The sequence below is a fragment of the Acipenser ruthenus genome, chromosome 3 (genome assembly GCF_902713425.1).
Source record: "Acipenser ruthenus chromosome 3, fAciRut3.2 maternal haplotype, whole genome shotgun sequence".
NCBI classification, from domain to species: Eukaryota; Metazoa; Chordata; class Actinopteri; order Acipenseriformes; family Acipenseridae; genus Acipenser; species Acipenser ruthenus.
Window position 1 is genome coordinate 77727041 of NC_081191.1, and position 16609 is coordinate 77743649.

Here is a 16609-nt window from a genome sequence, read left to right on the forward strand (position 1 = left end):
GACCTCCTCGTGAATCTGCTCCTGGCTCTAGGTAAACTGGCTATTTACAAGACCAGGAAGCGTAAGATCACTGGGGAGGGTCTCTTTGACTGTGGGGCCATGTTCAGGGCCCTCGTCCGGTCCCGGATTAATTTAGAGCACGCCCACGCGGAGTCCGCTGGTGACATGACAGCTTTTGTCGACCAGTGGGTAGCTGGTGTAGTCCCCCTATTGGCCATTAAAAACTACTACTACTATTATTAATAATAATAATAATAATAATAATAATAATAATAATAATAATAATAATAATAATAATAATAATAATAATCAACACTGGAGAATAGGTTCTTGCTTGGTTACTAAAAGTATATACTGGGGTTAAGCTGACAAGCTGCATCAGCAAAATCAAACTAACAGTGGTATGGATCTGCGGCAACAAGGCAATGATAGCCTTGTGCAGATAATTGCCTGGCAGCATTGCTAGAGTACCCTTACAGCATATCAACACCATTATCAGAAGGGAAATACTGTAATTTATCTCCTGCTGTCATTTATTTCAGGACAAACAGCTATCTTATAACACATTTCAGCAACAGCAGTCTAATGGTCTAATTTTACATTACCATTATTTTATTTTAGCCACTGATGATCATTACAATTTGCAACTAACTGTTAGGGTTGCCTGGATTCTGTGAAATATTGCCTATTTGGACTTCTTGTTTCAGTTATGTTATTCAAGTTAAATGCCAATTCTGTAATGCAGGGACTGTGACTAACAGCACTAGTTGCTTGAAATGAGCCATGAAAGCACAGCATTCACATTATGAAATCTGCCTCAAAGGTTCTGAGGAAAGTCTGTCTTCACAGTTCTGTTTTTCTTTTAAAAATAACAGACAAGTATGTTCGTGTTAGATGGAAGGTTCCTATACTAGGAAAGCTGAGAGTCAGACCTAATATATTGCTTCAGCCTGTCATGTTCTGTTGTTTGAGCATGTATTGTGAAGTAGAAATGGTTCCGTACCAATAAGCTGACCTCACGTCAGTCTAATTCTGTTCAAATAGTCAGGAGGTTACTCCCTATGGTGTGTTCAGTCAACCATACAAAGAGTGCACTGCAATACTGATTATTGTTGGAGCTTGTTCTGTTTTTGTGATGGTTCAGGTTCTCGTATTGTCACCTTGACTGAGCACATGGGTTGCATAGCAGAGTGGCTGAATGGATGGGGTCTTGTCAGTGAGAGTGGGTTAGAATAGGTAGGCATTCATAATGGTGTCGACACTTGGTGCTCTGAGAGCTATCTTTTGGACTGATGATGATGCCCAAAAAGGCAAGTGCAGTGGCTCAACTACAAGAAATATAAAGCAGGTAACTGAGAATGTAGGGCAATTATTTTGTGTTTAGTTCTATTTACCAACACTACATGGCAGCCATGTGAACCCTATATACCCAATCGTTTCTTTATAAACAGGTTAACATAACAATGTACTGTATGCTAGGTCATATTGAATAAAAATACAGAAGTTGGGGCACTTGATACATAACCAGGATATTTTCTCTTGGGTGCTTTGATTCAGGTATTGGTTAAAAAAACAAAACAAATAAACAAACAAGAATTTAATTTGATTAACTTTAAAAATATAACCAGCAATGTCTGGCTTAAATGAGTCATGGGACCCTGTGCAGATCATTGCTGTCAAAAAGTGTTGTAACTAGAACAGAGCTAAAGTTTTGAGACTGACCTCAAGCACCCTGTGGCGTTGCGCAGCACCTGTGATGAATGGAGCTGCAGTTTGCGATCCTCCTGGTGTGGAGTGGTGTCCCAGCCAGAGTGGGGGATTATCACAGCATTTGTCAGTACAACAAGGGCATCCTGGATGATTGGCATCTTCAGTGCATCACATGAGGATAAGTTCCAGAGTACCCCTGCAATTATATACATGAAATGTCAGTCAGCTGGGGAGAAAAATAGACCATGGATCTGCATAAATTATTAGACACAAAACCAAGTTATTAAGCTTACAAAAGGAAAATTACAAGCATCCAATGCACATGAATGAGCACATTAGCAGTTTTGCTGCTCACGGGAATTGAGCACTGCCAATGAAGACTACACAGTGCAAAGGAGTTTGATATTTTCTCTTTGTTACGAATGAGCAAAGATTATTATTTTTTTTTGCTGTCAGCAACTTTGTTTTCATTACCTCAGGTGTTAACAAATAATATTCAAGATGAAAACTATGTAAATTGTAATTATTCACATCTTTCAATAAAAAAATAAAATAAAAAAACCTGGGCACTTTCCGCTGTTACTGTGGAAAAAAATATTGAAGGTGAGGTGGGGTGGTATGCCCCAGTGAAAATGTTTTTAATGTTACCGCAATAACCAAATGATGAATGGGGGGCCTTAGTTATCTGCATACGGTCACAATGTAATATAAACATAACACCTGATTTGCTTAAAGTAATCTTTCTGCATCTATAATATCACTAAGCTCTAACAGCAGCTAAAGAATGCATGTACACAAGAACAGCTACTCAATTAGCATGTTTCCATCTGTTACAATGTGTGGTTTCTGTACATACAGTAAATGCATGTTAATTTGTGTTTTTGGTTGTATAAATTACCTTCCGTGTATACTTAAAATGTATGTATTTTTTTCAGTCAGGTCATGCTGTTTAATATCTTTTAATGATATTACATATTGTGTATCACCATTTCAAAGTGTTATGGAACACTGTAGTATTACTTACCATTTCTGTCTCCTTCACTGTGATGTGTTGGGTGTTGTTACATTTACCAACAGTATTTATCTGACATTTAGCCGGAAGCGCATCAACAATGGTAAGTTATGCTTTTTTTCTAAACACTACCAAGTGTTTCATATCGCTTTAACCTTAATAGCCTAGTACAGTGGTTCTCAACCTGTGGTCCGCAAACCACTCCCAAAATTCGGTTACGCAATAAACCATTTCTACAGAATCACATGTTGTGCTACTATAATATGTATTACTAATCAACACAACAAACAGCTTTAACCACATTATATATAATAAGATATGTATGTAGTCTGCATTTTTCCCCTTTATCTGTTTTCTTTTATTACGGGTGTGTTTATAAATAAATATTGCAGCTCCCTTTGATGCAATACCAAGCATTGCCTTGAAAGCCGCCATTAACTGGAACAATGTGAAATAAATACTAACTGAATAACTGTTACACATTATGAAGCCACATCTGTCTTGTCAAAATGATACTTTTTTTTTTAACCAGCTGTGACAGAGAGAATGAATCCTAGTCAACAATCTCTCTCCCGGGGGCTCCCGAGTGGCGTATCTGGTAAAGGCGCTCCGCGTGGAGTGCAGGATGCGCCCTATAGCCTGGAGGTCACTGGTTTGACTCCAGGCTATTCCACAGCCGACCGTGAACAACAGCTCCCAAGGGGAGGTGCACAATTGGTCGAACGTCGTCTGGGTGGGGTGGGCTTAGGTCGTGCAGGGTGTCCTTGGCACACCGCTGTAGACTGGCCGGGTGCCTGTGGGCTTGCCTGTAAGCTGCCCAGAGCTGCGTTGTCCTCCAACGTTGTAGCTCTGTTAGGTGTATGGCGGGCCTGCAGAGTGAATAGAAGCGGTCGGCTGACGGCAAATGTTTCGGAGGCATGTGTTCGTCTTCGCCGCTCCCGAGTCAAGGGGGTGGTAGCAGTGAGCTGAGCCTAAAATAATGCAATTGGCCATTTCAAATTGGGAGAAAAACGGGGTAAATAAAACACAATCTCCCTCCCGACCTGTGCCTCGTACTGGATGGTCTGGCAATTCATTCCAGGGTCAGTCGGAAGCCATCCATCCAGGGAGCCGGCAGAGTCACAATGCCTCAAGTCATCACCCTAATGCGGTACGCGATGTGTCAGTAATGGATTGGAGGAGACGTGACTGAACCAGCTATCGCAGGGGGCGTGACTAAGGGTATAAGGGGGTGTAACGATGTAATCTGTTCCTTTTGATGTGGTTACTGAAAGGACCCGTTAAGGAAATGGAAGTAATTAATTATAGTGAGTGTTTCATGTTTTGTTTGCTTGTTGTGCTAACTGTTTGTCATTTGTCTTTTGTTAGACGTCTAAGCACTAGCTGGGAGCTGTTGCTACAAGCCAGCACTAAACCTGGACTACACTACACCACTGTTTCACGAAATGTTTGTCTTTCACCACACCTGCACAACAGCACTCACTATCAGAAGTGACTGTGTCTGTGTTGTGTGCTAGTGTCTTACTGTTTCAGCACTGAAATCCTTGTTTTGCACGGAGCAATACACACTGTCATGTGTGTGTTATTCTTGAGCACTGCACCAACTACACCTGCACACTACAAACCACTTTGCCACACCAGCATTATTTAAAAAATAAATTTTAAAAAATCTACTAGCATTCACGTAAATGCACATCTTTCTAATCTGTGGTGATTCTACTGCATGTTTTCACTGCTCAGGAAAAAAAACTAAAACGTAATCTGGCTGTCCCAGCCTTTTCACTGCGCATAACAGAAGCGCACTGTGTTGAATATTCATAACTCAGTTGGAATGACTACATTAAAATAAACAACAACAACAAAAAAAACAAAACATTAAAACCACAGTTTTAGTATTTTTCATTTTAAACAATATAAAATGTGCTACAGTGTTGCCAGGGATAGGAATATCCCTATTTCCATATTATACGTTTTTGGAGAGGTTAGCTGCATATACTAATAGAAGTTAATGTGAAACAAAAAGAGGCTATAAGTGTTGCTTGACTTGTGAACTGTACCGTAGTGTGAATGATCGATTCCAGCTCCTTTACTTCTCTTAACACTACTGGAAACACTCTCCAATCATTTCGTTTTTCAAACTGCTTCCCACCCACCTCGTCCTTGTATTCCGGTGTGTTTTCTAAATGTACATCGATCTAAATTGACAACTCAGTGAGTGCAATAAATTGTGTTCGAAATGTTGTGGGGACCAGCACTGGTATTTACATTTACTGGATCCGAGGACGACACAGCAGTAGTTCACGGTGGTAACGGCAGTCCATACATTTGTCCATATTAATATTCTTGTACAATTAATCTTGCTTTTCTCGCATCATCAGGCAAATTGGTGCTTGCAGCTTCATGTTTGCCTCAGGTGTTCTACATATTTCTTTTAAAATATCAGATTATGTAATACACCCACAGTTTTATTTTCCTCATTTTTCTCAGCTGAAAGCAGCATGTGTTTGAAATGTCAGCTGTAGGATTGGAGAATGGAAATCATTGGTGTTGTTAAGAATTTGGCATTATGATGCTGTAATGCATTTATTGTCCAGCATGTAGGCAAGATCATTGAGTTTATTGCCCAGAAGCTCACTACTGCCTTAGCCTATGTGGGTCATTGAGGATTATTGTAGTGTCTTTAGACCCAAACCCTTGTTTTTTTGCTTTTTTATTGGTACACCCCCCTCTTCCCCAAAGATACCACAAAAAAATCTTCATAGCACCTCAAAATGTTGATAGGTACTTCAGCACACATATTAAAAGGCATAGAAAAGGACTAAAGATGATAAGGATACACATTGAGAAAGAAAGATAAATACTATTGATTGATAAATATAGTGCTATCAAGGGGGAAAGGGTATTCTGATTTCTCTATCAATACCCCAAGCAAGGCTATTTACTCATTTTCAAGTGTATAAGGAATATATTCCAGGTATGGATCTCCTTTTCACTTTCGTAAATAGTCTTTCCTTGCAGTATTAAATGATGTAATTCAGTGCTGTGCTAGGATTAGCAACACAGTTATAAAAAGCCATTTTATTGGGTATTTTCGGTAACATGTAACAGCTTTAAATCAACTATCACATAGTTAGTATTGTCTTTTGTTTTGAATGTTGTAAGGAGCTTGTGGAAGGCATTAGAGACAGTTCTCATTCTGTTTGTGCAAGAAAAGCCTGGAACAAGAATAACCCATTACTGCCCAATCTGATATACCTTAACTTGATTTTCAGTAGCTGTGGTACACTATAGTCACAACACCTTATATTTCACAATATGCAGATTACAACAGAACATGTAGGTTTTACAGCAACAGCAGCCATTTTGATAACAGTAAAAAAAATAAAAAAAATAAACATGGTCACCACCCAGTCAGGCATTTTTAATTGAAACCTGAGTCAACGCATCTTCATGAACAGCAAGGGGTAACCACTCACTAAAATTTTAGGGACCTCCATTTAGCTATTAATTAATAAGTCACTGTCTTCCCCATGGGTGATTGTTATACCCCTCAAGATTGAATACAATAAATAACCCCCAAACAGCAACAACCAATACATACACATCAATCACACTGTTCCTTGGGCTGCACACCAGGAAACATTTTGCTGGAACACTGGTTGTGGTTTTCATTTCTGCCTTTTGCTCCTATGTTTGTCTGTTTTCTGATGAAAAAAACTGAACTGTATGAAAAAACGAGAAGAGAATGTGCAACAAGAAGGAAAATGACTAAATCACACTGAATGTAGACCACCGTAGATACGATTTACTTGTAGGTCATGTTCCTAGATTCTCAAATACTTCAGTGGAAATCAAAATAAAGTTAGCAAAAGGGGTTAAGCGGAAACAAATTAATATTGTGTTATATAGGGGTGGTTAACTGTGGGTTAAGGCTAAAAACATGCAAGTCTTCAGTGGCATTTATCAAGCTTCAGTATCCTTGGACAGAACAATACAGTGCTTTTCACACACAAAAAAAAACATGAAAGGGGAACTAGTCAGGCAAGTTATATTACAGGACCCCTCACCACTAGCTTTAAGTAAAATCTTTATATTTTACAATATGGCTGTGAAAAAGGGTATTAACTTTCACAGTTTTTTCACATACCAATCAAAGTCAGAAACATTTCACAACTTAAAGCTTTACTTAACAAAGCACGTTGTAAAATAAAAAAAAGAAAATAGGTTTACTATCTATCACTCTGTCAGAGAAACCTCACTAGTAAATACAGTATGGAAGGATAAACCAGGAGGAACTACTTTTTTTTTTTTAAAAAATTAAGTCGTTGCCAATTATTTTTTATTATTTTCTCCCAATTTGGAATGGCCAATTATTTTATTACGGTCGGCTCACCGCTACCACCCCTGCGCTGACTCGGGAGGGCGAAGACGAACACACACTGCAGACTCACTGTGCAGCCACCCAAGAGCTACAGCGTCGGAGGACAACGCAGCTCTCGGGCAGCTTACAGGCAAGCCTGCCATCGCCCGGCCAAACTACAGGGGTCGCTGGTGCGCGGTGAGTCAAGGACACCCTGACCGACCTAACCCTGCCTCCCCCCGGGCGACGCCCCTTGGAAGCTTCCGTCCTCGATCGGCAAAGGAATAGCCTGGATTCGAACTCGCGACTTGCAGGCTATAGAGCGCATCCTGCACTCACGTGGAGCGCCTTTACTGGATGCGCCACTCGGGAGCCCCTAAACCAGGAGGAACTTTAATTGTCTGCTACATCCCTGCTACCACCAAATGATGAATGACAAGAGTGTAGAAATTACTTCAGTTTCCCTCCTCATCTTTGTATTTAAGATAAAAAGAAAAAGCATGAGACCTCATAACAGTCCATCTTTGACCTATCAGATAGAAAATCATTATAATCAGATGGCTGAACAGATGCTATGCTTGTATTTGTTAAGAGATTTAAACATGATGTGCCCCATATGACCACAGTAACAGTGACAGAATGACAAGCAGTTTTTTCTGTCTTTCTCTATGTATTTATTCAATTACTGTATATTTTTTTTTTTGGGGGGGGGGGGGGGGTAGGTAAACTAGTTTTGTACTCACGGTCCTTTTCTAGTTTTAACAAGGTTTTCTCATGGCTATACTATGCATTTACCATAGTCAGGGTCGTACCAAGGGGGGTGCGAGCAGTGCGGCCCCACAGGGCGCCGACCTGAGGGGGGGCATCGATTGATTGGCTGATGAATAATAAGTAAAACAATTGTGTGCAATAACGATTCAAAACCAAAATTACGAAATGAAAGTGCTTTACTATTTGTCATGCAATCGACGCCTCCTCAAGTCAGCATCCAATTGGCTGATGAATAATAAGCCAAATGAAAAAAAAATGTATTTATATTCTGCACAGGGCGTCATCAGTGATCGGTATGGCTCTGACCATAGTTTGCCTTGGTTTGCCATGTTTATTAATGTGCTTACCATATATTGCTATTCTTCACAATGCTTACCTGTGCTTTACTATGCTTTATTATATGTTGCCATGGTTTCACTATGGCAAACTGTTATAAGGGACAGTACACCATTAATAAACAACAACTTTTTACACTAATAACTTTAAAGTCTATTTCAAAGTACTTTTCGAAATGTCCGCTCTAGTGCACTGGGGTTTGAGATCTGTCCTCTAAATCACTACAGGAAGAGCGATAAAAAAAACTAAAAACATAACAAATGCTCTGGCTTTTCTGTTCCGTACCACATCATATATTGTTATTGCTGTGTTACCTGTTTGACAATGTAGGCAATAATCCTAACACTATCAGTGCACTAGAGCAGACATTTTGAAAAGTGCTTTGAAACAGACTTTAAAGTTATGAGTGTAAAAATGTGTCAGGATGTTGACAATGAAACAGGTACGTTATTTAAACAGTTGTAACAGCATGTGGGGATGTGTAACGCAATATTTTTCACAACCCCGTTACTTACTCTAAGTCAATGGTCTAAGTTGGGTAAAATCAGAGTAAAAAATAGAATAGAAACCATGGTATAAGCATGTGCATAAGCAGAGCAAACTGCAAAATTACAGGGCACATTTAGCGTGCTAAACTTTTGTATTGGATGCTGTATTAGTTAATGGATCATTCAGTACATTTATTGCTTTAATGAACATAATCACTCTGATCTCTCAGTAGTGAAATGCTTTACCATCAGTCTGGTTTAATAAGATTTTATAATTATAATACCAACGAAGCACATGAGAGCTTATTCTTGAACATTAGCTGCCTCGTGTTAAAACATAATACATTATCACTCAATACAGAACTTTGATTAGCTGTGCAGTAATTGTGACACTGCTTTCAATGATTTTAGATAAAACAGCTAATGTCTCCAATCCAGCCATACGTAACAAGTTAGGATTACTTTCATTTTATTTAAATCAAAAGGCATATTATAAAGCTCGCAAAATATTATGTTAATAATATATTATTAGGACTTAGATATTGTAAGTCTAAAGCTGCATCCGCACTGGACGGTAACGACGCGAGCGAAGTTGCCGAATGTCAATCCACACCAGACGTGACCTGGAAATGATCCAAAAGATGGGCTGTCCCATTACAAAACAGGTCTTTGTAAAAGGTTACCACCCTAACCTCTGGCAACTCTGTTGTAAAATGAAGGTTGGACTTGTAAAATATATAGATCAGAGTTATTGAACATCCCTATACAGTATATCCAACAGTTTTATTGTTATCATATATTAGTAGTAATTGTACAGTTGTAGTAGTAGTATTTTTTTTTTTCGTGGTACCTGTTGTAGTAGTAGTCTGATCTGAAGCCCAGTACATCTGTCAGAAGACAGCTGGACAATAGTAGTATAGCTGAACTGATATTTTCAACAAAATTATTTTATTGTTATACATTTATATATACAACTTACTGCAATCTCAATTGTGTTTCTTTACAAATTCCTTCTTTGATCCTTTTTGTTTATTATTATTATTATTATTATTATTTATTTCTTAGCAGACGCCCTTATCCAGGGCGACTTACAATCGTAAGCAAATACATTGCAAGTGTTACAATACAAGTAATACAAGTAATACAAGTAATACAATAAGAGCAATATTAACTTTTTAAAGTATTTTACAGTTCAGCATTTAATATTATTATTATTATTATTACTACTACTACTATGTTGTTGTTATTGTTAAGCACTACATAATCAATCACTATCTTCATTATTATTATTATTATTATTATTATTATTATTATTATTATTATTATTATTATTAAAATCTGTGTTATTATGCGCAGGTCACCACGTACCTTGTATTATTATTTACTTTTATTTAGTTTTTCCTTTTAAAACAGTCCGGTGAACCTGACAGAAAATGTTTTATAAATATGGCTCATCATCTTCAAAACTGTGTATGAGCTTAGTAATGTTGGGATGTGTCACATAGAATACAAACATGTTGCTGGCTTTGTTTTACAATGTATAGAATAGTAGGACCTCGATAATATTTTTGTTTATTTGGTGAATCACCACAAAACTTCGCTTTATGCGTATGTAAAGACCTTCTTGTCACGGATTTGTGCCACAGAACAATTTAGTGAACAAAATGTTATTTATCATGAAAACTAACAAACAAAGCAATAAATAAATAAATAAAATAAAAAGCCATAGCTTAAAATTAGGGTTACATGTTCAGGTTGTGTGAACAGGTTGTGTGAATGCGGGACCTTTTTTGTGTCATTTTTAAAAGCCAGCAAAAGTGCACACATTAAATGCTGCATGTATGATACAGTTTATTTTTGCTTAATAAACCTATTTTTATGCAACATAAATAATCGGAAAGACAATGTCTCAGTGCTGCTAAATGCACCACCCGCTAGCCACCCAGACGTTGTCTTTCTTCTGGATGTCTTTGTAGTTAAATTTGCAATCATATAATAATGGATACTACTGCACCTCATAAATTAACTTTTCATCATCCATGACTTGTTTTGAGGCGTGTGTTTGACATGTCAATGGTGTTAAACCTTGCTTTTGCGTGACAAAAAAAAAAAAAAATAGAAACAGGTTCTATTTTAGTGACGCAAGATTTTCTCAAAGCGACGTTGCTTGCGTCGCTCGCTGCTGGTGTGGATACTCCAATTTGACTGCAGTGACTTCAAAATTATTTGCTCACGTCGCTCGCGTCCAGTGTGGATGCAGCTTTATACTTTGAATAAATTATCAAACTGTGAAACAAGACATACATTAATAAACTGTTCGTAAGAGACCTTTAAAAGCCTGTTACAAAGTGACTCTGCTGTGGCCCAAACGCTAATGGTTATGAAAAGCGTATCTGGTCATCTTTTAACTGTGAAATCTAAATTAACATGATCAAACTTAAGACAATGTCTGGTCACTCAGCAATACCAGACATTGTACCAGTTAGCCTATTTCCACTCTGATACTTTCTATAATGATTAAGTTCTAGAACAAACTGATACACCTTTGACAGAAAGTATCAGGAAAGCTGAAACAGGATAGAGTAGCATTGGTCTACTGCAGTGGTTTCATTAAAGTTGTACTCCCTCACACAGTGGGCCTCAATTGCATCCTTACATTGTTTTCGGTAACACTTGAAGTGTCTCTGACTTCACTATATTTACACAGTAGTTAAAGTGTTACAGAACACCCTGCAAAGTTTACAAGAAAGACATGCAGTACCTTTGCTGTCCGTATCGCAGCATTATATTTTTAAACATAATGCCACCTCTTTTAAAATTTGTAAATAAATTAATAAATCAACTGGGCAATAGATTTCTCACCATCTAGCATTCGCCATGAAAAGAAAAAATAGGACGTCAACAGGATGTGATGAATGAAACAGACAATGATACAGAGTGATTCTAAACAAGAATGCATTACTTAATATAACTGATATTTTACTCCCATACTGTACCAATTCACTCTACCTGCTGCCATATACATTGATCAACTGAATAGATTAATTATCAATATCCAGACAATGACCTTGATTCTGAAGCCCCGAGATCATGAAAAATGTAAGTGCAACATACTGTATGTATAAGATTTTGTTATTGTTTTAATCAACTGCATTAACAAAATATAGGAGGGTTCTGATTTTGTGAGTTAAGAGTGCTTTCGATATAGCATGCTGAAATCGATCCCATCTGACTGGACTTTTCTAAAAAGATGTGCCAGTCTAAAACTCCAAACCACAGAATACAGCTGCACGAACTGGCAGGTACAGCAACTCAGCATTCAACAGAGAGCTCTCAGGAGGTTACAGGGAATGGGACAGGGAACAGTTAAAGCAGGCACAAAAGACGACCTTGAAAACAATCCATTCTCTAATCTCCAGCACTGCCTTCATCACCGACACTAATTCAAAGAGTCCACATGTAATTGCTCACTGATTGCAATCACTGCTTGAAACATTTGGACTGGTGATCCAATCACTTCTCCCTTAGGTGAAATTCGACTGCATCATAAAATATAAATATTTTTCTTACAACTTCACACCTCATTCGGTAATCTTGGTCCACATGCAATGCAGGGGCAGTGCAGTACTATTCAATTGCCACTGTACTGATAAACTTTCATCGCAAAGTGTACATAATATATATATATATATATATATATATATATATATATATATATATATATTTTTTTTTTTTTAAATGTTAGAAAAATGATATAATACACATGTAGGCCATTAACGGTCATCGTTAAGGTAGACATGTCTTTCTTGGTAACATTATTTTCAAGCATAACACAAAAGTTTGAAATGTTTTATTCTGTTCTATTATCCACAAGTAACTAGTTAAATCATCTGATTTGCAACCAAATATATCCTGTTTTTAAGGTTTTAAGCCAGAGTTTATAAGCATATACTCAATTCTGCTGCTTCAAATGCTGAGCTAATTTTGAGTCTTCTAGTGGGTTACAGGCTGTTGAGCTTTAAACACCTTTAAGAGCCTGAAAAATCAACTTTTAAAGTATAGCTCTATCAAAAATGATTTTTTATCACGAAGAACTCTGGAATAAAGGCAGTAAATTTATTGATGTCAGGTAAACTAGATGGTGATTTACTGAAATGGCTTCTCAAGTTTGTTGGCTCGTTTAACTTTTTTCTGCTGCAGACCTGGCAGCTGAATACAATGCTGGGCACTGGTGGTAATCAAGATGGTTAGGTGTGGAACTGGAGCATGTTCCTAGTGGGACATTCCACAGAGAAATGAGAGTTAGTGTGTGGGTTTTGGGAGAGGAGGAAGGAGAAGAGCTTTATGCGATTTGATGAGCTTAGTGCTTGGCTAGACTACAGAGCAGGATATTGAAATCAGTCAATCAGGCCAGTAGCATTGGGGTAAACATACCTTATAATATTATTATAGTATATATGTACATACTAAAGCTCCCAATCAAGTGATTGAGGAAATGTGGAACATCGTTAAGGTAGACTTACATGTACAGGACTTGTGAATATGTGGGTTTATTTTCAATATACTGTGCAGTGGTGCCTATGTGAAGACATTAATCAGGTACTGCATATTTACTGTGTCGGTCTTGTTTGCTGTCTGTGCTGAGGTAGTTACAGACGGATTCTGAAGAAATCACATGCGGCAAGTCATATACACAGGGGAGCATGAAACCTCATTTATGGCAGTAAGTTCTCTACTACTTTTAAAAAAGGCAAATATCTAATTTAGTGCTACTGACATGCAGCTATTGATTTTTACATCAGAATTAGAATCGCCGCCTCTTGAGAATGGAAAACAAGCTGATTTGCTTTTCAAGCAGCATAGGGGAGACTGTTCTCAAGAATCTCCTGACACGGCACCTTCAGTCTTAGCATACTGACAGCTGGCATTTCCCACTCACACTAGAAAGCTTTAAATGTATTAAAGCACAGACACAGGAATACAAGCAATGCCTTTCATAACTATTAAATAAGAATTAAGTTTCAGTCCCTTTGGGCTACACAAGGGTTAACTCATGTATATCCGATTGATTTGTGATACGGTATTTTTTAAAAACTCTGTATTATGGCTATTTTAATTTGCATGTTAATTTACTTTCACAGAAAAAAAATTTAAAAATCCATCCAAACACTGATTTGATCGGCTGAGAAAGGATAAAAAAGCCAATACACAGATACACTCTATCCATTTTAGATTCATGTTTAGATTTACTCTGCATCATTTTCTGTTTCAGTCATCACATCCTATTGACATTTAAACTGCTATTTTATGGGTACTTTTAGCAGTCATGGAAAAGCAGATGCAACCTATTCTGATAAGAAACAGATATGCTACAGACAGTGGCCCAGATCACAGAAACCTTCACCTCTGGAGCAGACACACCTATTTCCACTTGAACAATGCAATAGGAGCTACAGTTATGGCTAAAAGTTTTGCATCTACTAGAATTTTTGGATTGAGACAATTAAAAAAAACAAAAAAAAAACAAAAGAAACCTATATGAACATAGTTTAGATCTTTTATTTAACATCATGTAACCAAAAAAAAAACTACATAATGATATTCCAAAAGTCTTTCATGTTAGATTTTGAAACGTCACATTTTTCAGTTTTTGTCAATATATGGAAAACTACAAAGCGGTATGCAATTCAATATGTTAATGGAATATTATTCAGCCGGTTTCATTCAACTTTATGAAGCAAAATGAGTTAATTCTGTTGGGTGATGCAAAACCCTTGGCCATAGCCATGTGTGGTCCTACCCTAGAGCTTGCCAAATGATTGAGATATGAAAAAAATAGGAATACTCTATACTCACTCTATAAGTGTAGTTGCTGCTAATAGATTCCAAAGGGGATGTGGCTTACAATGATGCATATAAGTGCCTATTGGTGCTTTGTGATGATAATGATGATGATGATGATGATGATTATAATGATGATGATGATGATGGGGTTTTACAAGAATAAGCAAGAAAACTGTTTCTGAGTGATAACACAATTTCCAAATTAATTCTAATCTACATCTGCTTGCCTTCTATAGTATTTGTATGTATGTAAGCTTATATTAAAGAACATATATATTTTTGTTCTGGAATAGTAAATTATTTACTAACTAGGCTTGTTCTAAAAGGTACCTACACATTAAAATGGGTAAAATTAGTTTTATCAGTGACAAAATAACCTTAAAAAACAGGCAAGATTCCAGGGGGACCAGCTGAACTACAGAAACAGACTCATCTAAAATGTCAATCCAGGCTCGGGTGAAAAGGCCAAATCTTGAATAAGCGCTTGGGGTTTTCAAGCTGCTTCTCATCTATAAATGTCTGTATCACAACACCTCCTTTCAAATGAGACACAAATCTGGTACCAAGTTTTACATTGCTGTTGTGTTTATTCAAGAGAGATATCTGTAATTGCCTGCCTTGTAAGTATAATGGAAAGATTAAAAAAAAAAAAAAAAACAGTAATGGTTCTGTCATATCCTCAGTTTATAACTTGCTTGTGAAGTGCTTGCCTAAGCCCCCTCAAGTGATCTGCATGCAATTGGCAGAACAAGTAGACATGCACATTTGTGGTGTGTGATGATTGGTTCTGTCAGTCTTTGAAAAACCTTACCAGTATATCATGTAGTTCACAGTATCCTCACTTTGCACATGGCACCTAATTACCCTTCCTTAACAAGATTTCACACGAAAGATGTTGTCAAGTCCTGATTTATGAAACAAAAAGTGACACCCACAAATAGGACCCTTTCCTATAACCGAAAAAGGGCTAAAAAACAACCTTGGAATCCATTTAAAGGTCAAGGCCGGTAATAGATTTTTTCTGCTTCACCCCTCCCCATGACTAATGCCAGTGAAACAGGATTCTGGTGAAACGGAAGGAATGACTGTGGGGAAAAGATCAGTTAAGACAGCTTTATTTGTCGTGTTCTATACTGCATTGCAATGCATTCTGAAGATGGTTGTTGCTACATCAGTTTTGACTACCCTATTTCTGATGGACCCAAATAGGCTGACACATTGTGGTACATTACCAAAGCATTTCTCTTTTTTAGAAAGGAAACACGCACCCAATAAAGTAATCAAACCACAAATAATCTTATATTTTTAATGTGAGGGGCTCGTAATTAGTCTTTAGTTTTTTTTTTTAATAGTTTTATAATAATACATTGACTTTGTGTGTTCTTTTTTCAGTCATGAATTCAGTATTTAAAACATTATTTAATATCAATCATGAAAAATGTGAGCTTTTGTCTTTACCTACACAACATAATACAGCTTTAATACACACCAATAAACATACAATAGCTGTGTTTCTGGCTAATAGGATTTTTGAAGATTATCTTAAAGCTTTAGGAAAAAGAATGGTAAAGGTTGTAATGAAGCTCCCCAAGCCTAATTGAGCAAATCAAGAGTTATAAACATGGTGAAATGATCCATTACAGAGAAAAAATGCATTTACAAATAGCAAAAAGGTTTTCTGAACATTGCTCATTTCTACCAGATTCTTCATATTTTTCTATTTGTATTCCCACAATTCTTTTACACACTGAGTATGACACGTTGCATTGTGATTAACAACATTTTAATGAAATGGAGTACTTTGACATACAGCAACTAGTTTCACAGTCAGTCCGTGCTGCTGCAAAGTCAGGTGGAAGTAATGTCAGGTACAACACGTAACCAAGCGGAATGTGAACAATAAAGTTGGCTCAAGGCAGTGTGGTGAAAGGGCTCAACGCTCCAATTGAGACGCACTCCGATTAGCTCCTGGAAATGTCCAGATAGCTCAGAAAGAAAATGCTCTGCAAGAGCGAGCTTAATTTAGATACTGTACATTTTTAATTCAAACAAAGAATTTTGACTGGAAAGGCACTTCACAGATGTGCT

The 16609-nt window shown here is 37.3% G+C and overlaps 1 protein-coding gene across 6 annotated transcripts in view; it reads right to left on the reverse strand.

Annotated features, from left to right (window-relative positions):
• The window catches only part of ctnnd2a (catenin (cadherin-associated protein), delta 2a), a 326927-nt gene that overhangs the window by 79248 nt on the left and 231070 nt on the right, over positions 1-16609 (reverse strand). For all 6 annotated transcript variants that reach the window (XM_059017244.1, XM_059017243.1, XM_059017247.1 and 3 more), the window contains one exon: positions 1723-1906. In XM_059017244.1, the coding sequence (XP_058873227.1) occupies positions 1723-1906 (184 nt within the window). The remainder of the gene's footprint in view (positions 1-1722; positions 1907-16609) is intronic.